Source organism: Parambassis ranga, chromosome 19, assembly GCF_900634625.1.
Source record: "Parambassis ranga chromosome 19, fParRan2.1, whole genome shotgun sequence".
NCBI classification, from domain to species: domain Eukaryota; kingdom Metazoa; phylum Chordata; class Actinopteri; family Ambassidae; genus Parambassis; species Parambassis ranga.
In genome coordinates this window covers 9,316,204-9,344,100 of record NC_041039.1, presented here as the reverse complement: position 1 = coordinate 9,344,100, position 27,897 = coordinate 9,316,204, and the positions used below count along the sequence as shown (strand labels likewise).

Genomic DNA, 27,897 nt, shown 5'->3' with positions numbered 1-27,897 from the left:
GTCATTACAGAATGTACAATATTTTGTTAATTTAAGTTTGAATATCAAGGGACCATTTAAAGTTAAAGTTGATGGTACGATCCCTATGCAGTAACTGTATTTATAGGCACAGTGCCCTCTGCTGAGTGGAAAAGGGAAAACACTTTGGCCCTTATGTCACGCAACTATAATAGGCGTTTTGGGGTTGGCACGTACATATGCCATAGGTGTAATTGTAAAATTAATTCTAAAAATCATAAACGCAAACATCTCAATGCTATCTTGATCAACGGAAGGACCTTAAGGCAGCGTGAAACCGGATGCGATGCTGCTAAGGAGCATTGCAAGACTGGGAGTGGGACACACTGGATTAAACAAAACCCTGAAACTAATAGGTCAACGTTATCTAAGAGAAACATGTTTAGTATTTAGAATTTAGTTTTTTGTTGTTGTTTTTATGTCTTACCCACTCAGGCTCACACGCCAGTATAATACAGGTGGCGGTAATGCACCTGAGAGTAGGATGCCACCCGCCTTTAAACAAGCAGAAGAAGAAGAAAATAATGTGACGCTGGCGTACGTCATCCGCTCCGCCAGTGTTTTTGAAAAAGCGGCGGTTACAGCTCCATCCTTATTGATGAAGAGATAGTAGTATTTTATCTCAGCTTTCCAGCACAAAAACAAAACGTAAGTCACCCGTTTTCTTATTGTCGGTATCGGCAAGAAGGTCTGATTTTTTTGCAACGTTTATGGTTTTCTGTAGTGCTGGTGCTGTCGACTGAAACATAAGCTATGCTATGTCAAGTCGGCTAAAGCTAACCAGTCACAAGTTTGATAGCTAGCTAGCTAGCTGAGTGTGTATCGGTTTGATGTTTGTACTGTGCAGCTGTGTAGGTTTTGACCCGTTTGGCTTCTTCGGTCTTCAGAAACTTTCTGCCAGGGAGATTATAATAATTGTCTATATGCCCTGAAATCTACCTTGACTTGTGAATATATTGAAGATAACAACACAATAGACAGACCAACGCATACAACACTGTCAAAAGCAGTTCTCAGTACTGCTCTAACGTTTGGGTTTGCTGTGTTTACTCTCATCCTTGTGTTTTGCAGTGAAGCTGGAAGCGCCTTCACTACTCCAGGACCATGCAGTTGCAGCGGCATTCAAAAGAGCAAGGGCTTCTGGGTAAACTGCATCCTAAGGAGAAGAAGTTGGAAGGGAAGACTTTTTACCTTGACAATGTAAAGAAACGCTCAACAGCTCTGCTTTTAGAGGGCATATCACTTCTGGGAGGAGTAAGTATATCCAAAGATAGCGTGCCAGGGGGTTCTTTAATTTAAAGGAGCTGATAGACATATATGTATATATGTGTTTATATGTAGGAGCTGATTTTTTTTTATTATTTTTAAATTACCTGCAAGAATTCGTCAGCACCAGTGCTGACAAACACTGTAATTTTAAAGAGGTAATCATCTGATCTGTCAGAAACAGTCAACACTTTAGTGATGTCTATCAGCACAAACTGATGTTCAGGTGTTTGTTTTTTCTTCTCAGAAGGTTGAGAGTTTTCTGCACAAGGATGTAAACTTTGTTGTGACTGGAAACCAAGAGGGCCTGAAGGCAGAGAAGTCTGTGGTTACCAAAGGCGAAGGAAATAAAACCAGTGAAGGAACACCACAACGGCAGAGCAGCCTCTGTAACGACAAACAGCAGCCACAAACTCCTAGACCAGTGGTACTTAACATTGCTGTGCATGCTTTAAAACATTTGTATTGCCATCTTTCTAGCTTTTTGTATTGGTTAAACATTACAAATAGTTTTTCATTAACTTATTTGGATGATCCCAGACTGTGTTAGTAAAGTATAGGTTGACCCAAATATACTTTATGTCTGAACTGTCTACAGGTTTGTGGCAGCCGTGGGAAAGCTCTGCTTGAAAAAGCCATTCGAAACAATGTGAGTCAGTGCAGCTAAAACATGACTTTACCTTCCGGGCACACAGATATCTTTATCTTTGGATTGTGTTCTAGGAACGACTCCAGGGGAGCAGCGTTTTGTCTAATGCTCGGTCATGGGGAGTCGAGATTTTGTTTGTGGATGGTATCCTTTTGACTAAATGGAGTGGTGGTCAGGGACATGCAATGAACCTCTGCCTACAATAGATGGCACTATGCGAGTGCTCATGTTTTCTTCTGCAATGTTGAGTCAGTCGGCTACTTAGAAAAGTTATGTTGCTCGTCATTTCTGTTACACAAGGTTTTGAGTTTTTTACATTGTAGTTTCTAATTCTCTAAAATGTAAATATGCAAAGATGTCTTGCACAGTGTTTCTCACAACCTTGATAAATGTTTAAAAATCTTTGTTGTTCCTTAATGTGGTGTCAGATGTCCTTTTATATTTGAAACGGTTAACTCGAGAGAGCTTCAGTGCTAAACACAAAAGGCCAGAGGTAAGTTTGTTTTCTTTTCACATCATTCTTATCTGACTTTCTGTTGCTTTGTGTTTTCTGTTGTTTATAAGGAACTGTACAACTTTCCAAGATAGGAATATATTTCTTTTTAATACTTTTTCCTGTTTTATAGCAGAAGACTTGCACCAAACAAGGCTGTCCGTCTGTCAAAGGTTTGTTCATTGCATACATTTTCTCACAACGGTTACTCACTACTATCGGTATATGTGGCTGATTTGTTCCTTCCCATGTCTGTTGTCCACAGCTGTTGCTTTGAGACCTCCCTATCTTAAAATTGAAGACTTGAGCAGGTGAGTCCGCTGTAGAAATCCTCCATTTTTAATCCCTGTCTGTCAAAAGACACAAGCTAGATGTCGGCGAACCAGGGAGAATATTTTTTAGCCTGCAAATGCACACGTAATGGCTGTTCAGTATCAGATTAGATCCCTTTTTTTCAGGTCAAGCATAATGACACTGAATGAACAATGGGCAGCAGTGATCTGTCCCGTTTTTGTGCCCCTTCTGCCCCACTGGGTGCTAGTTCTGCAGGTGTACATTTCAGCCCAGATGATTTTCTTAATTGAACTTGTTAAGAAGTCCCATCATGAAATGTGACAAGGCCCCAGTGAAGCCGCTCCCCAGGAGTCCAGAGCTCAAAGCGGATAAAATTTCTATTTGATGAGGCTTTGCAAGCTCCGCTGCCTGCTCCTGCAGGGGACCTCTACATGCTAACAGGTCTTTTCATTTGCCCTCTTATTTCAGTTAATTGAAGTGCTCTGGCTAATGTATCAGCCCATTGCTATGAGATATTGAACCCATGACATTCAGAAGCTGAGATGGGGTTGATCTGTGATATATGTTCACACATGAAATCTTTGCCAAATGGCTATTTTCTGTTAAAAAATATATAAGACAGTGGGAATACATCCTATTTGTTTGATCAACATGCAGTTTTCATATATATTCAGTCTCCTATTTTGTATGTAATTCTTCTGTTGTTCCTACAACCAGGAAATACAGGCCTTTGCACATGCAGTCTATGACCTTCCCCAATCTGTGGTACTGTGGCCGATTTAGTCCTTTTGAGTCTCCTCCTACTCCTCTGCTTGAAAAGCAGACAGAGCAAAGGGAAAACACAGCAAGGTTTGTGAGACATTGTTTAAATGATGTTGACCATTACCGTAAATTGCAATGTTTAATTACTTATCTGGCATTGATGGTTGTATTTAATTGATGCTGTAAAAGTCTTGTAATAATTCATTTATTTGATTTGTTAAACAGGGTAAAGAAGGTTGAAAGCAGCATTCGAGACAAATCTCAAACCCCGCTCAGCTGTAACCCTTCACCTTGTCGGCCTCGCAAAAAGGACCTGTCTTATTGTGAATGTTGTCAGCAGCCCTTCAGTAATTTGGAGGAGGTGAGCATCTAAAACAGAAATGCTTGGATGTCTTATATTTACACTTTTTAATCTTGTTTTGGTCTCTGAAGCACTTACAGTCTGACCAGCACCGCGCATTTGTGATGGATCCCTCAAACTACAGTCTGCTGGATCAACTTGTGGTTGAAATGGTTCCAGGATTCAACCCAAATCCATCTCTGCAATCAGAGGAAGCACTGAACAGGTCCTCTTGGATTCATCATTGCTAATGTTGAATTTCTATTTTTTATCTAAATTACAATCTAAATTAAGGATTGTCTGTATCCCTCTTTAGACCACCATCACCCATCCATGATGTCTGTGAACTGGAGTCTCTCACTGACGTTGAGATGGAGAACGTAATTCAGGTCCTAAAAGGACAAGAGTCATGTTTTAGTACGCATTTTTCCAGCCTTACGAGAGTCCAACCTTCCTTGTGCCCTGGCGGGCCATCATCAGGAGTTCAGTTTACTATCCCAAATCCAGCTCCGCTACCTGCTGACATTGAGCCTCTCAAGTTTGACACAGAGTGCCAGTTCTCTAATATACAGCCGCACCCTCCAAGCCCAGCCATGCCTGTATTGAATGTTGAACCACAAGCCCAGGACTTGGCTCAGCTTGACACTCCGTGTCCCCTCGCTGACCCTTACTCTTTGCCTCCGGTCCTCAGCCCACAAGTCTACTATTCCTCAATTATGGATCCTCATAGTCCTTACTCAGAACCCCCTGTCCTCAGTCCTCAGCCGCACACTGCAATAGATTCTGTGGAAGGACAAAACTGTGAAATCAACACTGCAGATAGTGCATCTACCCTACTTCGTATCTCTGTGGCTGAGATTAATGCAAAGGGAGAGGGATCTAACCAAGAAGGTCTAATGGGATTCAGTGGACTTGAATGTTCTACCGGGGGTTTGGAATACACTACGCTGTCACCGCGTCGATCTCGATCCATCACACAATTGTCAGCTGTGTCACTAAACCCCAAAAAACGCTGTCGGTCCACCAGCTCTGAACATGGCTCCAGAAAAAGGAGGAAACCTGCAATGTTTGGATACACAGAACAAAGGCATGAATCTGCAAAACCACAAAGTGGCTGCTGTGTATTATTTGACATAGCTTCTCCTCAACATGACACAAATGTCTCTTTGACGTGTACTATGGATGTGCTACCTTCAAAACAGACTTATACCCCACATTGTTTTCCTGCTGTGCCAAGTTTTTCTCTGGCACCATATCAAATTGACTGCTCCTCAAAAAAAACAAACTTTTATCCTCCACTTGACTTCCACAACAATAAATCTCACAGCTCGTTTTCAAGTCAAGACACTCAGCGCTCTCTCGCCCACTCCACCTCCATCTGCATCGACTCAGCCCTCATCCCAGACCCCACCACACTCTCTCCATCATCAGATTCTGACTGGGACTGTGACCTGCTGTCACGGCTTGGCCCATCCTCCGCAGCACCTCTGACGCTCACAGAGCAGAACTTTGAGCTCGACAAAGAGCTGCTCCACACACCATGCCCCTGGATGCACAACACCAGCTATGAGTCGCATTTGCACACTGTCCTTCAGCCTTCACCCCCAGCTGCCTCACTTTGTGGGGATGAAATGGATCCTTCTGCATTTTCCAGGACTGTGGTACAGATTGTTGAGGTTCAGCACTGATTCTTAAGATCTAAGCCACTTTCTAAGAACTGGAAGAATTGTCAGTTAGTGTACACTGAATACATATTGAAGTTAGTACTGATTTGGATTTAGAGATAAATTTCTATTTTTTTATTTTTAAGTTTATAGTAGATGCTGCATTTTCCCCTGATTGTGAGCCACATCTGTAATTTTTCTTCCCAGTGTCCTGCTATTTCTTGTGTACCCTTGAGCCATATTCTCAAATATTCTGTGCTGACTGCGGTTGTTGAGCAGCCATGTCCGGGAACATGTGGTGGTACTGAGAATTTAATGAGGCTTTTCTGAAAGGGGGCATTACTCAATTACTGTAAGTGCTGCTCCTAGATGAGATCCCACATGTGCTGCTTTTGACGGTCATGCAAGCGAGGCGGTCGTACAGTGGAGGACTGACAACCTGTGAGACAAAATAGCTAATTAATGTCAAATAGCTTTTCCTGCTTTGTGAAGGTGTGCCAAAGTACTGGCTTTGTCAAGGAGAGGCAAATGCCTCACAGCTGCAACTCCAGGGAGGTTTATTTATTCATCCCTGACTGTTACATTCGAAACAAAGGGAAATGCCACATGATTTTAGTACTTGCAATGTGAAGTCAAGCCTTTTACAGTGTTGTTAAATAAATGCTTCTTGCCATACTTATCTCCTCTTGCATGTTGTAGCAATGGTCTTGCTCTTGCAGTGAAGACAATTTTTCCTGTCCACTTAAATAAATGCTGACTCTGTATGAGCCAAGTGGAAAGGGAAGGATAAAGCAAGGGCAGCAGCAGGTCGATGTGCCCTGTTGGCTCATCACACCAGCTTCTAGCTGACTAACAATATTTGATATGTCATCTTATCCCAGTTTACATAACCTTTAACTCTCCAGATATGCTGGAATGAAGAGATGAAAGTGAAGAGTGTCGAAAGCCCCTTTAAATGGAGGAGGAACAATCTTGGGCTTAACCTTGGCTTGTTGGTGGCACATTGAGGCACCCCTCCTGGTATGTGTGGATTGTACTAAACTGGTATATTCTAATTTTTCGGATTGGTTGTAACTGTTATGGATCTGCATCCTTAAAAAGTATCCATTCCTAAAGGTCTGCATTGAATGGTGGGGGAAAGGGGGCTCTGAGTTAATTATTTTAAGTTTAAATGTGAACTATGCAGCTGCTTGCACCAAAGATACAAAAATGGTATGATTCTCTAAGCTGAATTCAGAAGAAAAATTCGAAACACTACTTTTAAGGAATTATTGCCATCAAAAATATTGTGGGTAAAAAACTATTTCATTGTGTCGCCTGTATCAGATCTTTCACAAGAATCATAAAACATGGAAATATGTTTTTCCATTGTACTCTGGAGCTGTTTACCCTGTACACTATCAGCTGCTGCGTCTGAGCGCTGCGCACCCGGATCCTGGACCCATCAGGGCTCATCAAAGCGCTAGTGTGCCCCACGTGCTCCTCGTTTCCAGGCCCACGGCTTCTCGCGCAGCCTCACTCTCGTCTTGAGTGAAAGGAGCGCTCGTAACAACGAGACCGACTGACACACAGGTGTGGAGCTCTCTGTGACACCGACGCACACCATGCTGCCTGAACGGAGAGGAGGAGCCCATTTGGGGTGTTTTTAACGCGCCAGAGAGATGCGGGCGCAGCGTTCAGAGGAACCCAGCTGTGGTGTCTGTCCTCACTGTCAACAACAACAACAGTCCTGCTGCTGCAGCTCCGCTCAGGGCTCCTGTCAGTTCGTTTAACGGCGCTGCACTGAGGAAATCACTGGGACTATGTGAGCATCATGCTCGCTGTGAGATGCCTGCTGTTCGCTGCAGTGTGTGCACGGGGCGCCGAGACAGGTAAGCCCTCAAAACAAGGGACACATGCTCAAATGCATCAGAAGTACCACACAATTTGCTGAATCTATAGTATTAAATACATTAAGATGTAAAGTGCAGCTGTTGTGTCCTCCGCAGGTCTGTGGGAATGGGTGAGTCTGGATGGTGGGATCCCTTCTGCAGAAGAGGTCGTTCAGCCCAAGCGACTCCTGCAACAGATCCACTCTGAGGAGGAGCTGCAGCACAGCCGCCTGGACACCCGGGTCAAAAACCACCCAGCTGGCATACTGGTGAGTCCGCCTGCATGAATTTACACCCTGTCTCCAAACCATCCTCACATTTGATTCTCTACATTAATAGTTGAGACATGAATGGCTGCTGGCAGAAGAACTTTAGTACTTTCTCCAAAGTGTCAATGATTTTTACTTCTGACTGCTGTTGACACATTTTATAATCAGATTATTATGATGCTGGTTTTTTTTTACATTTTTTTATATCAGCAAAGAAAACCAGAGAAAATATTTTATTTTTCACATGACTAGTTCTTTGGTGGGATTGCTTCAGCGTCTCTTCTCCTGAGGTGAGTCTGTCATTTTCACCCCACCCTGTGACAAACACACTTTCCAGCATCATGCTCGGGCCACAACAGCCCACCCCCACTCCTTTCGTTTCTTTCCACTCCATTAGATTATATTTCACACCTTGACCTGACCTCTCTTGTTACCTCACTTATAAACACTGTCAGTCAGCGGCGGACCAGTGGTGGATATGACACAGGTTTGGCATTGAGGTGCCCTCTGTGGTCAGTGGGTCGTCTCATAACCTCAGACATGAATATAGGTGTCAGGAACAATGGAACAATGGGCTAATTTGAAGGCATTACAGGCTGCTGATTTGTGCATCTACACATTTAACACCGAACAAAACACACTAACGTCTGGTATTTGTGGCAGTGGGAAAGGGCAGAGTTGAAGTGGGTCAAATGACCCTCTCCGATTGGCATTGGTGTGGCAACATGGCACCTGGGTGGACACACCTTTCAGGTCTATACAGTAATAAACCTGCAGTTGCTGCCATCCCTGTCTTTCCCTGTTCCAGCACTTTAAAGTCTTTTAATTGGTTAGATAAACTGTTTTGTTTCTCCTTGTTTGAGATAAATGTGCTGTCACAGAGGTGCTGGATTAAAAAGGAGGCTCTGCTCTTTAATTGTAGATGTTAGTTTTGGAGCTACATAAATGGTGACACTTTTATTCACCATGCATGATCTTGATTCCGGGTCCTTTTAGCAGAGAGATACAATGACTGCTGCTTTAATTTCACATCATACTGAAGCTCTGGTTTCCTTTTATTTTATTTCCTATTATTTTCATGATTATTCACAGACATAAACAGTTATATAAGCGAGCACATAAATTAAGCTGATATATAGAGAATGTTTCTGTCTAGCTGTGTTTTAGGCTCAAAACAGTCTTCAGACTGCTTCAAAGCTAAGAAAAGGGTTTCTCATGACAAAAGGTATAGGTTTGTATTATCTAACAGCAGTAGGCTTATGCACAAACTTGTAAATGTGAAAAAAAATTGTTTGTGGAGCTGATATTCTAAATTTTGATCAGACTGTGATTATTGATTAATTCTCCACAGTTAGAGCTCTGATAGGTCTTTCTCACTGCTGCTCTCTTGCTCCAATGTGGCTTCTTTATTGTACAGTATATGGACCCAGTGGAGGTTTAGATTGATACCAAGTACTGTGCAGAGAGTGCAGTGTAATACTAATGGGACCTGCCTTGCAGCCAGCCAGTAAGTACTGATGGGAGCCACCACAGAGCTCTGTGGAAAGTGGATGGGCTTCACCTTGGAGCAAGGTTAAACTGAGTCTTTTTTTCCAAAAAGCCTCAGGGATGGATGAGCTGTCAAACCCTGCAGGGGGAGGTTACAGGAGGAGGACATCTTTTATGTTTTGGGAGTCTTTGTTGCTTTTGCAAGCTGTCAAATAATTTCACATTAAGCATCCATCAGTTTTCTTCCCTCCTCCGCTCCCTCTTTATCATATTCTGTCACTTTTTTTCCACACAGTCTTTTTTTTGTGAAAGCTGGACAAATTAGTTAATCATCTGTTTGAGTCAATGTCTGGGAGCAAAGCTCTGCTGCAAAATGAATTAGAAGCAGAGTTTACTGACTTAGAAGCTTAAGATGCCTTTAAATTCTAAACAGTTTTACTGCCTCAGGGTTCACTATTTTTATCCTTTTAAACTCCCACATCTCCTTCCTCTGTTCCCCTGTCTTAGCCGGTCCATTTGGCCCAGAGCAGCTTCCTGGTGGAGGCCTTTGGCACATCCTTCATCCTTGAGTTGGAGCTCAACCAGTAAGTCAGTACACACCTGTGTAGCATTCACACAGACCTGTACCACTCCTGTTTAAATCTTGTGTGAATGTGTTTATCATCACATCTGCTGTCTGATCGACTGCATTTATCTTTTCACATTTTTGCTTTACTTAGCCAACAACTGTATGACTGTATATGTTTAATATTATTCTATTATTCTGGCTTTTCCTTCCAGCAATCTCCTGTCCACAGATTATGTGGAGCGTCATTTTGAAGAGGATGGGCAGCTGTCGCAGAATATGGTATGTTATACAAATAATTTTAGAAAAAAAATTGTTTTTATTGGCTTTATTGCTGGGAGTCAGATGAGAAAATGATCACTTAAATAGCCGGAACACGGTGTGTTCTTGACCATTTATTTCCTGGAAGCTGTGTTGGCGCACACCTTTTGTTTTAAAAGAGGAGGATTATCCTACCGGGGCCACTCTGAGAGGAGTCTGCGTGTTCTCTGCTTGTGCGTGCCTGGGATTTCTCCGGGTTTCTCCAGGTGGGATTTTCTCCCATAAAGACACGCAGCATTATATTTATCATGAGAGTGGGGCCGCTTCTGTCTTCTCATGCTAAAGAAGAACTGTATGTCAAACTTGTGATAGGAGGGGCCAAATTTCAACTTCTTCAATAAAAGAAGGATCATTCGCAAAAACATCCAAAAACCAGGACGGAGGGTTGAATCATTGTCCTCTCTTTAATGAATTAGAAACATGAGTGAAGTGACCTTTTAATAAAGACACAGACGTTTAATGCATACAGCATCTCTTTCTGTCTGTATCCTCTGCTTTATTTCAGTCTGTCTCTCTTCTCGCTCTCTGCCTTTTTTTCACTCTCCCTTTCTCTGCCAAAGAACCACCTGACCAATCAGTAGATGGTTACCACGGTAACCAGCAGTCAGCAGCAGTACCAGCGTGGGTCTTCTTGTCATGGCGTGAGGTGAATTCAAATCTCGTCTGTGTTCAGAAATGACAGAAAAAGAATCTTACATCTAGACCCTATCCTGGCCTATTCAACTTTATCTAGTAATAACTGGATTTTGTGGTCCTCAAAATATTATGCACTAAGTTGAAATATGAAAGCTGATCAGCAGTTTGAGTCCACCTGTGGAAGTGGTGCTGCTCTCAAGTCATCATGGGAATACATTACACAAGATAATATATATATACGTGTATATACATACATACAACAGTATTGCCTGTGTATGTCTAAAACAATCAGTAACTGACAACTGAACAACTAACAGAGGCCCAGCAATAGATCCCTATGGCACACTGTGGAATAATGTGATGCTGTGATTGAGCGAAATATCAAATCAAGTTGTTCATTTCTCTGCATGGATGTTTATTAGTATCAGTTTTGTCACTATGTATAGTAATTTATGATTGGCCGTATGTTTATATTTATTTTCATGACAACCATAAAATGGTTTGCAGATGCCAGATGACTATATATATATATTACTACTATATATTTTATATTCAAACTTACATGAGCTTAACGGGTATATTCTTGCAAATTGCCTCACCGACATGCAGTTACCAACATGCATTTATGAAGACACTGAATTCCCAAATTGTTTATGTGGACGTTTCCTTTGCTGCACGTTGCCTGCCGCCCCTCCCCCCACACTATCTTCTCCATATTGATTTATTTAGTTTTATTGACGTGCTCATAAATTCCTTCTTCCTTTGTGTGTCACTTTTATTGGCCCCCCATTGGCCTAAGCTATTGTGCTGAGCTGGTGGCTGTCTCTTTGGGATTGAATCTGGATGACACACGGCTAAAACCCGAATTGAATTAGGGATAAGAATAGGCTGGAGCTGATAGCAGTTGTTTTATATATTTGCTGAAATACTTGCTTTGTGGATTCCTTTTTTTTTCTTGCCTTCACCTGGGATCAAAATATAATTGGGAATGAATACATACACTGAGCTGAGACTGACACTTTGCATTAGCTCTTGTTGTCTTATTACCTTTCAAATGCTGAGTCCAGACTACACTAATTCTGTTACAGCTGATCATTGGCTTTAATCCTATGTTTCTGTAGGATTATTTTATTCTTATTGTCACTGTCCCAGCACTGATATTTCACCATTAACCCCACTATTTCTTATGCAACAAGCTGTATTTGCATGTGTGAGTGGTCAGTGTTTGAAGTGCATACATCTCTTTAAAAGCACACTCACATTCAGTGTGTGTCTGCTGTGTCAGGCAATTTGATTTCCTCTATTTAGCCTTGTAATCCTACCCTTTTTTTATTTATTATCGGGCTCTGTGCTAAGTGCTGTGGGCTGTCTGACTACTCTGTGTGAATGATGAAGCTCTTTTATTGCTCAATAGAATAGAACTGACACAGCATCTAAATAAGATTCATAACAATACGGGACATATAGTATGTCCACTGTCTGGAAGTCATAAATGAATTCAGGTCCGATTCTGTGTACTGGACTGGAGAGGTTCTTCTTCTCCTCCTCTTCTTTTTCTTCCCGCTCCTTCTTCTTCTTATTCTTTCTTTTCCCTCTTCTTCTTCCCGATCAATATTTCATTTTTTAAATATCAATAACATCAAGTGTATTCATTCATTCCATTTTTTTGCAACCCCTTTAGGATTTTCAGCTTCTTTTGCAACATTTATCAGTGTTAAACTAGTTCAAAATGGACTAAATGCCCTCTCCACCCCCTAAAAGCAACCAGCATTCTGTATTCACTCATTAAGTTTGACAGATGGACAGTTTCATCTAAAACTCCCACATGTTGGCTTTGACCTGGAAAGAGATTTAAAAGGTCTCAGGCATGTGTGTGAGTGGAGTCTGGCTGAAGAGGCTGCACTTGACAGATGAGCAGGCCAGCCATTGATTTCTCATCAACAGGAGCCTACTGTGTGTGAGGCAGTACCTGCCAGGATATAATCCAGCTAACAGCACATCACAGCTGAAAAGTCCTGACTGTGTAGCCGGTGTAGTCAACTGTAGTTTGAAATGAACTCATACTCAACTGCACAGGATCTGTGAGTGGTCATTCAGCTTTGAGTCAGAGTTCAGAGTAAAGGTTGACCAAGCATAAAGGACAGCGGCTCCAAGTTGCCCCTTTTCTTTGTGTTCCGTGGGCCGTGCTTGACAGCAGCCAGCTCGGGTAGCAGACATAACTTATTGGGGTTCATTACAAACACCTGAAACTGACTCTTATGCTGTCACACTTACACACATGCATGCATGGACACACACAATTCTAAGTGACTGTAATCTCCAGGCCCTTGAATGAAGTCTAGTTCATTAGGGATTCTTGTCCTGACTGTAATTCTGTCTTTAGTGTTTGTTTTCCTCTCCTCAAACTACCTTTATTAGCACACACTTAGACACATGCAGGTGTTGCTTGACTGACAGGTCTGAGTCTCCTCTCAGATTGTCGTAATGTGATCGTTCCTGTACTGTGAGAGGCAGTGTAGAAACACTATATTGAAAACATGATCATCCAGCTGGAGCCTTTCAGGGATTTAAGAATAATCTGGTAGACGTTTCTGGAAACCAGGTGTACAGGTAACACCTTTTCAGCATTTCTGCCAAACGTAATGTCTCCAAAAACAATACAAATGAACATAATGGCAGATAGTAAAAAGAAGTCATGATAGTGAAGACATGAAATGACATGAAAAACTGAGAACGATCTGAATTCAGTTTACAATATTTCCACGTTCTGTTGAGTATACTCACTTTACACTGAAACTGGACTCTTTGCCATGTGTCCTGAACTTCCTGCTCCTAACTCAACTAGAAAAGCCTACGGCTTTTGCTTGATGAAGTGTAGGTTTTCCCAGACAATAAGTTGTATAGTAGTCACTGATCTCCTTCCCTTTGCCCATCCCTTCTTGCTGAGTGCAGAGCTCAGGCTGATGGAAAATACCTGGCCTGCATGTGTAGGTGTCAGGAGATCAGTGGCAGAGACGGTGTTGGCTTCATTTTCTGAAATTTGACATGAATGTGTTACTAGATGATGGAGGGTTCGGTGTCTGACTGTAGTCTGTTCTTTGGTTTCAGGGAGGGGAGCACTGCTACTACCACGGGAGAGTGAGGGGGATGCCTGGCTCCTGGGTGGCTCTGTCCACCTGTCACGGCCTGCGGTGAGTCCAAATTTACAGTCTGTGTAACAGCATGTTTAATTAAGCATCAGGCGAGTTCACCTGTCACAGCCTGCAGTGAGTCCAAAACTTATTAACTAACTAATTCACATGAAATGAAGAATCATTCAGGAACCCAAAGTTGCTTTGAAGGTTCTTCTTGTGACAGACATCATACAGTCTGTGTAACAGCATGTTTAATGAACCTGTAACATGTTTTTGTGTTATTCCTCTCACTGCCAGGAGGGGGAGACAAAAGTTCTGCATTTTCAAACTGTATGTTTTGATTTGTAGTAAACACGTACGTGATGAAGAAGAACGTTTTGTGTTTTGTTTTTCTTTAGGGGGATGTTTTCTGATGGAAACTTCTCTTATGGGATTGAACCTTTTGGCACCGGAGAGGTGAGTGAAGAGCTCCACGAGCAGCGGCAAGCTCACACAAAAAAAGATCTTGAAAAAGTGTTTGTCCTTCTCACAAATCTCTGGATGGCTTCCCGTCAGTCCAGACAGTGTTACTCTATCTCTGAATTACTGTATGGAAGGTATTGAGTTGATACATAATCCACCATCACTGAAACACATCTATAACTACATGTATGACAGAAATAAAAGAAAGGAGGAAACATTCTTTAAACTAATCAGATTTGAGTTTCAAATAAATTTTGTACTAAAAAGAAATAAATGTGCAACTGAGTGAGTGAATGAATGGAGTGTTTAGAGTGGAAGAGGCTGAGCTTTTTTTTCCATTAAGGCTCACAGTAATCGAAGTACAGCTCAATTACATAGACTGGAGAGATGGATCAATAGCCTCTCAGCTCCTCTTCAAACTCCCTCGCTCTCTGTCTCTCTCTCTCTCTCCTCAGCTCTCTATCTCAGATGGGTCATTTTCATAAAGTATTTATCCCCAGCTCGAATGTACCACCGTGTCCAGTAGTGTTACTGCCATTATGACAGACCCGTGATTGATTAATTATGCATCAGAGCACTTTTCTCCTGCTGATCTGTCTCTACCTCGCACTGAAGAGCTTTTTACACTCAGGATAAGGAGAAGTTGTTTCAAGTTTGTTGGGATTTAAAAAGTTACCTTTTGCTAATAAACCCATTTTTTTGCCCTGACCTACACATTCAAACTCTCACAGAGGAAAGAGCCTGGCACACATTCAAAGGAAAGTTTAGATTTTGAAATCGATGGACTTTTCAGCTGCAGAGGCACTCACTTCTGTCCTCTCTCCCCTCTCCTGACATCCTTCAGGAGCAGAATGACCACATCGTTTATCGAATGCCCAACATTGACATAATTCCACCTCCATGTCCAGGTAGGACCCCCATCTACCACCCATTGGGATAGGAGGACAACAAAACAGTGTGTGTGTGTGTGTGTGTGTGAGACAAAATTATTTTGTCACACACACCTTACCTAGAGTGTCCTTAAGTTGTCTGTCTGTCCTCCCTGCCCTTGGTAGACATCTCATCTTCTGATTGTCCCCTTACACTCACTTCCCTCCTCCTTCCCCTCTTTCCTTCCTCCTCACCCCTAACTCCCCCCCATTTGTCCTGTTACACTCCCCCTTTTCCTGCTCTCTCCTCCGCTGGCTGTGTGATATTGATCTCTCCTGCTGGATCCGTGGACTAAAATACACAGTTACATCCTTCTATGGACTGATGACTAGCCAATTTGCCCTCTTACTTTTGTGTGTGTGTGTGTGTGCAGGATGCTCCGTGAACAGTACAGAGCCTGAGGGGCAGACAGAGAGCCACAACAAAGGAGACGGAGATCTGAAGGACAGAGACGACTGGTCTGAAAAAGAGAAGCCCATCATTACACAAGGCCTGAGAAGAAGAAGAAAAAGACAAGTTAGTTTTCCTACGAGCTGTATGAGCTCTCGCCACACACACACACACCTCTGTGCACACAGATGGCCTGCCAGGAACATGTTGTGTGTGCTGCAGCAAGTGTCACCATGAGGGGGAAAACATCAGAGATGAAATATGCAAACACAATTAATATTTAACAGTGTCAGATGATGCCAAAGTTCCACACTCATGCTGATAGCCTGTCTTGGCTTTCCTGCTAATAAGAACAGAGTCCAGTGAACACTGGATTGGTTCAGACGACGTGTTTGCTAGAAAACCTGCTTAAGAAGCTAAGCGCTACCAACCTGTGACGCTAATTATGCATAACTTCAAACCCATATGTGTAATAATTTTATTTAAATGGGTTAGTTATTTATAAAATTAACCCTATACATAAACATTGTTTTTTTTTATTGTTGTTTAATTCTGTTAAAGTTGTTGTTTTAACACTAGAGCCTGCCTCAAGTGGTCATTTGAGTAACTGCCATTTTTGATCCTTTCATGTTAAGCTGCTCATTTATGAAATTAAAACTGATACAGCCTCAAAATGAGCTTCTCTGCTAATCACTCCTGATCAAACAATTGCTGAACAGTCCTAATGATGCTGAGATTTAAATCTTACTAAATATCACCTCCTTTTTTGTTGGACTCTGACAGTAATCTGACACGCAAGCTTCGCTTAATATTTCCTGATGCAAAGTAATATGCTGCTTCATGAATGAATGATTGTTCTTCTCAAAGTTGTGTTGCCCTCTCAAGGACAAAGACTAGAGTTTCATCAGCATTAGCGTGTGTGTGTCTGTAGTCAGAGTAATGGTTCCACCATGCTGGCTGTGTGTGGGTGTGTTGTGTGAAGGTCATTGTGACACTGTATTCAAACGTGGGGCTGTGTGGATTTCTTTTGCCCCCTCCAGGTGCGGCGGGGCCAACGCACCGTTCAGACTGAGACCAAGTACATCGAGCTGATGGTCGTCAATGATTATGAACTAGTAAGTGGTGTGAAGACGATAAATTCAGGATGTTGTTTGTGTAAATGTCAGCAACATACAGTTTCTTTTCTCTAGTTTGTGCAGCTTCGACGCTCAACCACTCAGACGAAGATTTTTGCCAAAACAGTGGTAAACATGGCAGATTTGGTGAGAAGCTTTTTTCTATTAAACTTCACAAATTTACCTAAGGAGACAGGCAGTCGTTGGATCCTTTTCAGGGCTGAACAGAGGCCAGGCCGGATTGTGTTGTAGCTTTAGCTTTTAGTCAATGTGTGTGTGTGTGTGTGTGTGTGTGTGATGCAGCTGATTGGACTTTGTCCCAAACATTAATATGAAAGTGCAAAAAAATCCCCTCTGCTGCAGCATCAGCATGGGAAACCCCAGACTCAGTCATGTGGGTTTCCATGACAACCACCTGCTGCCTACCTGATAACTCAAGTATAAAGATGCAATTCTCTTCATTATCTGTAGCACTTACAGTCTAGTGTCCTACAGCACCTGCTGCTGCAGACATTCTCATGTTGCTGTCATCTGTGCTGACTTGGTTGGCGTGTATCTCTCACTGATTAATCCCGTTTAAATTTTTCCAGATCTACAAAGAGCAGCTCAACACTCGCATCGTTCTGGTGGCCATGGAGACATGGTCGGCCGAAAACAAGGTCGCCATAGGCAACGACGCCTTGCTCACCCTGCGTGATTTCATGAAGTACCGCAAAGAGAGCATTAAGGAGCGCTGTGATGCTGTGCACCTCTTCTCGTGGGTTCAGTTATAAGTTATCTCACTCTCTCCCGACTCCTCCACTTTCTTCTCCTCCACTTCCTGCCTCCTGACGCTTTCTGTTTTTATTGCAGCGGGAGGACGTTCATGAGCAGCCGCAGCGAGGCAGCCTACATTGGGGGCATCTGCTCACTCACTCGGGGTGGTGGCATAAACGAGGTGGAAAAACAGTGAATATTAGAGAGACTGTCTACTTAAGATGTGCACTGGTAGAAGTAAATAATACTGTTGATGTGTGTTGTTTCAGTTTGGGGGCACAGGTCCCATGGCTATCACACTGTGTCAGAGTCTTGGCCAGAATATTGGCATGCTAAGGAACAAGGAGCGAACAGCTGCAGGTAAAACAACCTGAAACCCTACACAAGAGAGTCAACCAACCAATGTTTCTAAAGCTACATAACAGTTAGAGTTCAGCAGTGTTTTGCAGACCTTATGTGCTTGACTTCATGAATTGCCATGACTACAAATACATTTTATGTGTGTCCAGGAAACTGCAGGTGTCCGGATCCATGGCTGGGTTGTATCATGGAGGATACTGGGTATGAAATTATTTTAGAATATGTATAGTTAAAAAGAAGATTTAAAAGATTTGTCTCAGAAAAAATATTTATCTTCTTGTGAGATATATGTTCAGTGTGGTGAAAAATATTTATTTAATCTTAGTAGACAGAAAAAACATTTGGAGTTTGTTTACATTAACCAGGAAAGGTTTTCTGTTTTTTTGTCTGTCTTAATCAGCTACTACCTTCCCAGGAAGTTCTCTCGCTGTAGTATAGATGAGTACCTGAGATTTCTCCAGCAGGGAGGAGGCAGCTGCCTCTTCAACAAGCCCACTAAGGTGAGAGATGGCCGTTTTAATCACCAGTATGAGTGCTTACTGGAAATTATGAACTAGATTGTTCTTTTCCCCCTGCAGCTCTTGGACCCTTCAGAGTGTGGTAATGGATATGTGGAGCTGGGAGAGGAATGTGACTGTGGATCTATAGTGGTGAGCTCATGAGGACTTTAGATAATATCTTATCTGAGTTTAGATCCACTTAAATAAATATACATAAAAGGAATATAAACCCTTACTGGTCTGTAGGAGTGCTCTCAGAGTGGAGCCAACTGCTGCAAGAAGTGTACTCTGACCCACAATGCCATGTGCAGCAATGGGCTCTGCTGCAGGGACTGCAAGGTGAGCAGCTTCAGTACATCATACATTAACTGTCTCACTGCTAATCATGCCCCTGATCGACTCGTTATGCCTAACAGTATGAGCTGCGAGGGGTGATGTGCCGTGAGGCGGTGAATGACTGTGACATCTCTGAGACCTGCACAGGAGACTCCAGCCAGGTGGGAGAAGCACGTCTGTTTTTATCAGACCACCTGAAAATGATCTAAATAAGATGTTCTGTTTCTTGCAGTGTCCTCATAATGTCCACAAGCTGGATGGTTACACATGTGATGCTGGCCAGGTGACGTGCTGCTCTTTGTTACGTAAATGAAGCATTCTTCGCGCTCTTCTTCATCATCATGTCCTCTGTGTTTCTCCATCAGGGCCGATGTTATGGAGGTCGCTGTAAAACTAGGGATGGCCAGTGCAGGACTCTCTGGGGCTACAGTAGGTTTGGATTTCTTTGTTTCTTGAAGTTGCACTGCCCTCTTGTGGCCGTGTTACTGTTACTTTTCTTTGGTCATGCTTGATTCTCCCCTCTCAGACTCTGCTGACAGATTTTGCTATGAAAAGCTGAACTCTGAGGGCACGGACAAAGGAAACTGTGGTCCAGAGTCCAACGGGCAAGGATGGGCGCCGTGCCAGAAACAGTGAGTGACATGTATTTAGAGTTCGACATGTAAAGTATATCATGGAGTTCGACAGATTTATTGTTGCTTCCCTCTTTTAGAGACGTTCTGTGTGGCTTGCTGCTTTGCACAAATCTGACAGCCAGGCCGAGGTTTGGTGAGCTGCAGGGGAAGCCCACCAGCCTGACCATCCACCATCAGAACAGATACCTGGATTGCATGTGAGGCAGCTTGGTGGGGTTTAATTGAATGATAAATAAATACAGAAGGTTGTTTGACAACATTCAGGGTGATTTTCTGCGACCATCTTGATCTGCAGGGGCGGTCATGCAGTGCTGGATGATGGCTTGGATCTGGGCTACGTGGAGGACGGGACACCATGTGGGCCCAATATGATGTGTTTGGAGCGCCGCTGCCTCCCTGTCACCACCTTCAACCTCAGCATCTGCCCGGGTTCCTCCACTTTACGCATCTGCTCCCACCACGGGGTGAGTGCATGTCTGCCATTCTGTTGTATTTTGTTGTGTTGCTTTGTTTGAATAAGTTTATGGTCCTTCACAGACGTGCAGTAACGAGGTGAAGTGCATCTGTGATGCAGACTACACTGGGAAGGACTGCAGTGTGTTTGACCCGATTCCCACGCCCACACCACCACCGGGCCCAGAGAAGTACAAAGGTAACAAAAAAACTGCTTGATTGTGCTTCCAGTTTGACTTGCAAATAAAAAGGATGACAACAGAAAGTTCTAGGTTCTCAGCACTCCTACATTGCCCTCAATCCCACAGGTCCCAGTGGCACCAATATCATAATAGGTTCGGTTGCCGGTGCTATTCTGCTGGCAGCAATAATCCTGGGGGGAACTGGCTGGGGATTTAAGTAAGAGCTCCGGCATGCCTCCGTCTGTGTGTGCCTGCTGTGTCCCTCTTTCAGCTAACGCACATGCCTGTGGCTTGCTGCTGAATGCTCCTCTGCTTGCTGCTTGATCCATACTCACAACCAGAGACCACATTGGTTTATATACTTGACGCTGGCGGGCGTGACGTAGATGGTTCGCCATCTGCGGGGCTTGTTGATGATGTAAGCATGAACGATAGCTTCTATTAGCACTGTTAACATTTTGAAACTTCTATCGTGGCATGAGATGACTGAATTAGTGTGGAATACATAATGTTTGGATAATTATTCTGTTTGTTTGTAGCTACATTTATATTATTTTGAATACTGAATTAATCAGTTGCTATTTTAAAGGGGCAAAGTTTAGCCACTTTGTACCACAGGAGGGCGTGACTGCAGGGGTTTCTAACATTTTGTCATTGTCAATGATTTTAGTTGAAGCTATAGTTTACTGGAACTGCAGACTGTGTTAGCCGCTCCTGGCATGAGTGTTACCTTCCATGGAGATAGTTTTTTTTTCAGCATTTGTCAACATGCTTCTCTCTGCACGGCTGGATTTCACTTCCTGTATCTTATTCACACCCTGCCTCTCGCTAGCTTTGCCGTGGCATGCTCTCAGAATGGCTTCCAGAGCAATCTTTCGCCTTCATCTCATATAACACGGAGTGTGTATCCTGTATGATGGCATCAGATCTGTCTGGATAGAGAGCACTGTGGCAGCTTGATGAAGAGATATTTGACATGCCTGCTTTGCTTTTTAAAGCTGTGGCCTGTGCATGGTTTCTTACTCTGGTTCTCTTGGACATGAAATAATATTTTATAATCTTATTGTCTTTCCACCTTGTTCCTGCCATGATGCCAATCCAGAAACATCCGAAAAGGAAGGTACGAGTCCGCCTTTTAGTCCTGAAATGATAGGACCTGAATCTCTTCTCACTATGTCGACATAATGCCACCTGTTTTATAGCAAGACAACCTTTGTTACCTGCTTCACATGTATTTTGTGTCTTTTAACACTTATGGTATACAGCATGAAACAAAAGCCACATACCACGACATTTATATTGTGCTATGCTAGTTTGCATTTCCTGTCCATGATTACCACAATGTGTATGTTCTAATTGGCCTAATTTTTTTATGTGTACTGCATGCCCCTTCGCTCAGTTGGCCGCCATTACTAGAACATACAGTACCTGCTGTTTTGTTTTGTGTTTATTTCATAAGACTTTGAGTAATAAAAGGTAAACTTTAAAGTTTTTGTTTTGACATTTTTAGTGTTCTACATAAGAAAGTCTTTCCACTGCCTCCATCTTTTTTTCTACTTCACATCTTTATCTTTAACCCGTCCTTATCTTCCCCTCTGTTCTGATTTCAGATCTTCAGGAGTCTGACTTGTGTCTCTCTGCTGTCCTTTCTTCCTTACACTGTGTGCAGTCCACTCTGAGGAGACAAAAACAAAGATGTCTTCCACTTACGAGCCCTCACACCTTTTTCTCTTTCTTCATTTATACACACTCCTACCTGTATTAAATGAATCAGTGTGTAGTCGGTGTCAGGGATGTATTGTCCGTTGCGTTTCAATTTTTTTATTCGTCTTTGACTTGTTCTCCCCTCTCGGCTGGATAGAGCTGACCTTCTGCTGTATTGACTGTTTTTCTGCTTTACCCCTTTAAAGTGATTTCATAGAAGAAGGCAGAGCACCTTCTGTCACTCTGGAAGCCGTTCACATATTTAACCTCATAGAGAGCACAGCCACCTCCTCTCAGTAGTGTGACTTTAACTGCAATAGAAGTGTATAGTAATCACCAAATATTGAATGTCTGTAGGTTAAATTTACGTTTGTTTGCTGGATCTTTACATTCCACAGTAACCACAATTCCTCCTTTTAATGCTGCCTTTCCTTCTAAGACAGTAAAGCTACATAATCTGCGATAATGTATGAATGTATAGTTGAAGCCCACAGAGGACGCTCGTTGCGTCTCTTTGACTCTGGTCAAGCTGGACAGTTGCACATGAATGTTTTATCCTCCTGTTTAAAAAGTAATCTATATACAAACTATAATGCATACGAGTATGCTGAACATGGGTGCTGTTCTATAAAGTGTACTGACTCATTTAGAGAGCAGTGACTCACTGCCGCTCTGAATGGAAGCACAAGTCTGGAGAGCGAAGACTCTTCCTGCCTGAAAAATAGTTTTGCTTTTTGTGTGCGAATATTCAGATGTAGAGAAAAAGCAAAATTAATCTCCCAGGATCTCCCTCAAATACACAAAATCCATAAAATTTGCCTTCTGTGTACCAAGTCAGACTGAGGAAATGGTTGAAATAGCAAAAATTAGACTTGAAATATGCTTTATCTAAAAATATAACTATTTAATTCTGACTGAACAATCCACAAACAAAGCAATACATATGATAATGTGTGAACATTTAAAAGAAAAAATACCACAAAAGTGACTTTTCAGGATGACAAATAAAAGCGTGCATCTATTTTACCCTCTCTGTACAGCGGGAGGTGTTACATCAGGTTGACTGATTACTACTAGACTGCAGTTGTTTATATATGAAGCCATTCTTTTACCAATAATGATACTGAACTGAGCACTGCACGGTGCCATAAGAAATACTGAACACTGCCAGTCAACGGTGAGGAATAAGGAATATGTTGACCATTTTTTAAAGATGGTCGCATTTTAACAGCGTGTCAGGTTACTGGGATGGATTTAAAATGTCCTTTAATCACTCTTTAATCCATATACACTGTATAATAAAATATATATATATACATATATATATATACATATACATATATATATATATAAATTGCTCAAGGACAGACAGGCTGAAAGCTCAGGTCACACTGTGTTTACTGTTTGTGATCACACATTGTAGTTGGACTCATTTAAAAAAGGACTTTAGCACCATTCACTGCAGAAGTTAACAGTGACGACAACAGAACTGACTTTTAGTGTAAATACTTATATTACTGTATATTAAAACACATATTAAAACAAACCTGAATAAAATCAACTGTGTGATGACTGTTGTTTAAATCCACATAACAAACAAAGCTCAAACGTTGGTTGGATATTTCAAAACTTCAATCGCTACGCTTTCCTCATCTGAGGCGGAAGGAAGAGACACTATATGACGACTTTTACTGTATTTGACATCGCTATGAGAACCTAAGCCAACTGCTCATATAGCTACACTCAACAAAAATATAAACGCAACACTTTTGTTTTTGCTCCCATGTTTCATGGGATGGACTTGAAGATCTAAACTTCATTCCAGATACACAATATTACCATTCCTCTCAAACATTGTTCACAAATCTGTCTAAATGTGTGATAGTGAGCACTTCTGCTTTGCTGAGATAATCCATCCCACCTCACAGGTGTGCCACATCAAGATGCTGATCTGACATCATGATTAGTGCACAGGTGTACCTTAAACTGCCCACAATAAAAGGCCACCCTGAAATGTGCATTTTGTTTCTGCTTTATTGGCGGTCTGGGGACTCAGAACCAGTCAGTATCTGGTGTGACCACCATTTGCCTCATGCAGTGCAACACATCTTCTTCGCATAGAGTTTATCAGATTGTCTATTGTGGCCTGTGGAATGTTGGTCCACTCCTCTTCAATGGCTGTGCGAAGTTGCTGGATATTAGTGGGAACTGGTGCACGCTGTCGTATACGCCGGTCAAGCACATCCCAAACATGTTCAATGGGTGACATGTCCGGTGAGTATGCTGGCCATGCAAGAACTGGGACATTTTCAGCTTCCAAGAATTGTGTACAGATCCTTGCAACATGGGGCCGTGCATTATCTTGCTGAAACATGAGGTGATGTTCATGGATGTATGGCACAACAATGGGCCTCAGGATCTCATCACGGTATCTCTGTGCATTCAAAATGCCATCAATAAAATGCACCTGTGTTCTTCGTCCATAACAGATGCCTGCCCATACCATGACCCCACCACCACCATGGGCCACTCGATCCACAACATTGACATCAGCAAAGCGCTCACCCACACGACGCCACACACGCTGTCTGCCATCTGCCCTGAACAATGTAAACCGAGATTCATCCGTGAAGAGAACACCTCTCCAACGTGCTAGACGCCATCGAATGTGAGCATTTGCCCACTCAAGTCTGTTACGGCGACGATCTGGAGTCAGGTTAAGACCCCGATGAGGACGACGAGCATGCAGTTGAGCTTCCCTGAGACGGTTTCTGACAGTTTGTGCAGAAATTGTTTGGTTATGCAAACCAGTTGTTTCAGCAGCTGTCTGAGTGGCTGGTCTCAGACGATCTCGGAGGTGAACCTGCTGGATGTGGAGGTCCTGGGCTGGTGTGGTTACTCGTGGTCTGCGGTTGTGAGGCCGGTTGGATGTACTGCCATATTCTCTGAAACGCCTTTGGAGACGGCTTATGGTGGAGAAATGAATATTCAATGCACGAGCAACAGATCTGGTTGACATTCCTGCTGTCAGCATGCCAATTGCACGCTCCCTCAATGCTTGTGGCATCTGTGGCATTTTGCTGTGAGACAAAACTGCACATTTCAGGGTGGCCTTTTATTGTGGGCAGTTTGAGGTACACCTGTGCACTAATCATGATGTCAGATCAGCATCTTGATGTGGCACACCTGTGAGGTGGGATGGATTATCTCAGCAAAGCAGAAGTGCTCACTATCACACATTTAGACAGATTTGTGAACAATGTTTGAGAGGAATGGTAATATTGTGTATCTGGAATGAAGTTTAGATCTTCAAGTCCATCTCATGAAACATGGGAGCAAAAACAAAAGTGTTGCGTTTATATTTTTGTTGAGTGTAGTATTCAGCACAAGATGATCAAGGGCCTATATTCCTTACAATGGTTACACTTACAATGACACATGAACACGAAGTTACAAGTCATGGCTCCCTGTTGTTTTTAACAGACGTAGACAACAAACAAACCTAGCTCAGGGACTCTCCTTTGTTGGTGCAGTTAGAGAAGTCTGTTCTCTGAAGTACAGCAATTTGAAGAGTAATGTAATCAAACTGATGGATCAGATAACTGCTGCTGAATTTCACTCATTCTTACTCATGTCATGTTGGACTCTCCGGCATCCCCTTTCCCCTTTGGCTGCCTCCAGTTAGCGTAGATGAACTCCTCGTAGTCTCCCATACCTTCAAACTCGACATCAGGAGACTCTGAGGCCAGAATTGCAGCTTCTTCTGGTCCAAAAAACTCCTGGATTAAAGAAATAAGGTCACTGCAAAGTGTTACATGTGCTAAACTAAGTTTTTGGTTTGGTTCAAAGAGAAATTCTAAAATATCTACCTCGTCATCCATCTTTAGGAACCTTTCTATGTATGTCAACATCTGTTTTTGAGTGATGGTTTGATTGTAGTATTTAAGGGCCTCCTGTTGAACAGAGACGGATCATAAAGACATGACAGGAAGTCAATCAGACTGTATACAGTATACAAGTTTGAACCAAGCGTGTGTTTTTTTGGAGACATTTGTTTTCGTCTCACCGCCCTGGGTGTATAGTGGTCAGACTGAAGGCCCCACTGTTGGCTGTAGGCTTTGTAGTACAGCAGGTTCTGGCTCATGACCTGGTCTCCAGGTTCAAACAGGAAGTAGCTGTACACACAGGGCACGGCTCTGCGGCCATCGTTCACTGGTCATTCAGTAAAGACATGTTTTAACAGCAGGAAGTGTTGAAGTAGATTCTAGATCAGTGGTGGAAAGCTCTGCAAACTCTAAACTTACATTTGTAATAAGCAAACTGGAGGTAATGGTAAAGAGTGGACACAAATTTCTCCACAAAGTAACCACCAACACTCGGCATCAGGTTTTTTTCACACTTCAGCTTGCACTGTAATATGTCAATGTACACATCTGTAGGAAAACAGAACATAGTCACTTAAAGAGAACAAAAGGCTTAGGACTTATATACTCCCACAAGACCATCTGTTTGCAGTGTCTCATGCATATTTGTGTTACTGTTAAGTCCTGAACACTAACCTGCTATAACTGCATAGAAGTCCCTGTCTGCTGAAAGTTGAATGATTCCATCACAGTCAGCCTGACACAGCTCGTACTCCTGCAGGTAGAGCCTCAGCGCTTCCTCCAAATGCTCAATGCTCCTGCTGTAGTCATGTGAGTTGATGAGTTTCACTCCTCTCACAAAGGGGGCCTGGAGAGGAAAATAGCAAGCAAGAAGACCACACAAACATCAAAGTGCTGCACTCTGCTAGGGGTTAGAGCATCTACAGACCAAATATAGAGTTGGGTTAGGAGTTTTAACTTTTTATCCTTTTTTGTTGTGACAGTTAAAGGACATTGCTGAGCTCCTATCACCTCATAGGGTCGCTCTTCGTGGTCAGTGAGGAAGCCACTCAGGTCATATTGCCTCTTGTACTCCTCCATCAGTTGGAGCATCTCCTGGTCTTCAGGGTTCCTCTGGAGGAAGGTGTAGGCACATGGAACGGCCATCTGCAGGTTGTTCAGCTGCACACACGCAATCACATCTGCCCTTGTATATATTAAATAGACTAGTAACATTTGTTTCTGACAATGTTCTTTTATTGTTTTCTAAAGTATTTTAGGGCCGTGTCAGTGTTACCTTTGAGTGAGCAAAGTGCAGGTATCTGTATGGAGTTCTTTTGCTGAAATCCTCCAGGATCTCTTTGCTGGGAGGAGGGAGCTGCAGCGCCGGGAAGTGCGCTCTGCACTTCTTCTGACAGGACGCTGCCATCATAACGTGCCAGTAAACGCGCAGACCGCTGTCTCCAGTAAAGGACGGCTGCTGGTTGGTGCTTCTGTTGCACTGTAGCATACAATGTCTCACGCTGTCCTTCAGAAGCCTGTGCAAACGCAAACTTAAATCCAAGTAGCGGATCGACTCCGTCCAGTTTCCTGCTGCGTAATGACCCAGCGCCATTCCGTAAGCGGATGTGAGGGGCACGAGCTCCTCTTTGGGATAATTTCTGAAACTGTAGTTTTCATATTGAGCGGCAGTCATATAAACAAAGGTCACACAGAGTGACAGGAGCAGTGATCTTTCCTGTGCGCACAGTGTAACCATGATTAGACAGCGTGTCCTTCTTCTGCCTCCTGTTTTTTCCACAGTCAGTGTGGTGGTCTGGTGAAGCGCTTAGGGGGTCTGTGGGAATTCCGGGATTTGGCCTTTCAGAGGTCTCGGGTTTCTCAGCAGGCCCTACAGCTGCTGCAGCTTCTTTATTTATCACAAGAATAGGCGTGCGTAAAAGTTCCTTGTGTATATACGTACGGGTGCGTTTGGTACCAGCAGGGGGTCCGCAGACATATTTGTTTTGATCACCTTTATCCTAAACTTGTCTAACAGGGACACATTCAGTGGATGGAATTAGTAGACAGTCACACTGGATTGTTGCTAAAACTCAAACTGTTTCCATTTATTCTGGTGTTTTCCATTTATTTAAATGAGATGTTTCACACGTTTCAATGATGGGTTGCTCTGTCTGCCTGTGCTCTGTTGCTCTTCAGGGGCTTCAGGCTCTGGGTTTCTGTAGAGCGCCTTTAGTGCTTAGATTTCTCAAAGTGGGAGCTGGACAGTATCTAAACTTCGCGGCATTAATGAAAAAGTTGAGAGACTTGAGGCTCCCAGGCTGCTTTACGGCTGAGGAGGCTGATCCAGAGAGGCGGACCTCTCCCTCTGTCTCAGTCTCTGCGTGCAGCTGTGGGCAGCGATGCTAAAGAGTCAAGTCAGACGCAAACAACCGGCGATA

General features: G+C 42.9%; 3 protein-coding genes across 6 annotated transcripts; 2 read left to right on the top strand and 1 right to left on the bottom strand.

Annotated features, from left to right (window-relative positions):
- Window positions 1–573: 573 nt before the first annotated feature.
- dbf4b (DBF4B-CDC7 kinase regulatory subunit) lies at window positions 574–6,033 on the top strand. 2 transcript variants are annotated; one of them, XM_028431355.1, is made up of 12 exons: window positions 574–666; window positions 1,090–1,272; window positions 1,532–1,711; window positions 1,883–1,933; window positions 2,008–2,077; window positions 2,362–2,426; window positions 2,563–2,599; window positions 2,692–2,737; window positions 3,438–3,569; window positions 3,708–3,843; window positions 3,915–4,048; window positions 4,139–6,033. In XM_028431355.1, the coding sequence occupies exons 2-12, from the start codon at window positions 1,123–1,125 to the stop codon at window positions 5,508–5,510; spliced, it is 2,373 nt and encodes a 790-aa protein (XP_028287156.1). In that variant the 5' UTR covers window positions 574–666; window positions 1,090–1,122; the 3' UTR covers window positions 5,511–6,033. The 2 variants fall into 2 exon arrangements, with proteins under 2 accessions (XP_028287156.1, XP_028287155.1); XM_028431354.1 differs by having other exon boundaries at window positions 2,560–2,599.
- A 1,026-nt stretch (window positions 6,034–7,059) lies between these two features.
- On the top strand, window positions 7,060–22,955 carry adam11 (ADAM metallopeptidase domain 11). Of its 3 annotated transcripts, none has more exons than XM_028431950.1 (27): window positions 7,060–7,357; window positions 7,475–7,626; window positions 9,622–9,698; window positions 9,895–9,961; window positions 13,745–13,827; window positions 14,169–14,226; window positions 15,077–15,140; window positions 15,536–15,678; window positions 16,593–16,667; window positions 16,743–16,814; window positions 17,258–17,424; window positions 17,520–17,604; window positions 17,693–17,783; window positions 17,933–17,984; window positions 18,184–18,283; window positions 18,362–18,433; window positions 18,542–18,622; window positions 18,700–18,780; window positions 18,852–18,902; window positions 18,985–19,048; window positions 19,146–19,251; window positions 19,332–19,451; window positions 19,550–19,718; window positions 19,792–19,906; window positions 20,016–20,106; window positions 20,992–21,009; window positions 21,500–22,955. In XM_028431950.1, the coding sequence occupies exons 1-27, from the start codon at window positions 7,300–7,302 to the stop codon at window positions 21,513–21,515; spliced, it is 2,328 nt and encodes a 775-aa protein (XP_028287751.1). In that variant the 5' UTR covers window positions 7,060–7,299; the 3' UTR covers window positions 21,516–22,955. The 3 variants fall into 3 exon arrangements, with proteins under 3 accessions (XP_028287751.1, XP_028287750.1, XP_028287749.1); XM_028431949.1 differs by having other exon boundaries at window positions 18,530–18,622; XM_028431948.1 differs by lacking the exon at window positions 21,500–22,955 and having other exon boundaries at window positions 18,530–18,622; window positions 20,992–21,028.
- A 2,109-nt stretch (window positions 22,956–25,064) lies between these two features.
- On the bottom strand, window positions 25,065–27,215 carry LOC114451627 (endoplasmic reticulum protein SC65-like). Its single transcript, XM_028430391.1, has 7 exons — window positions 26,754–27,215; window positions 26,489–26,638; window positions 26,153–26,324; window positions 25,898–26,026; window positions 25,660–25,805; window positions 25,463–25,546; window positions 25,065–25,372 (listed from the first exon to the last, which is right to left on the bottom strand). Exons 1-7 carry the CDS (start codon window positions 27,213–27,215, stop codon window positions 25,223–25,225), a joined length of 1,293 nt encoding a protein of 430 aa, XP_028286192.1. The 3' UTR covers window positions 25,065–25,222.
- Window positions 27,216–27,897: the final 682 nt, after the last annotated feature.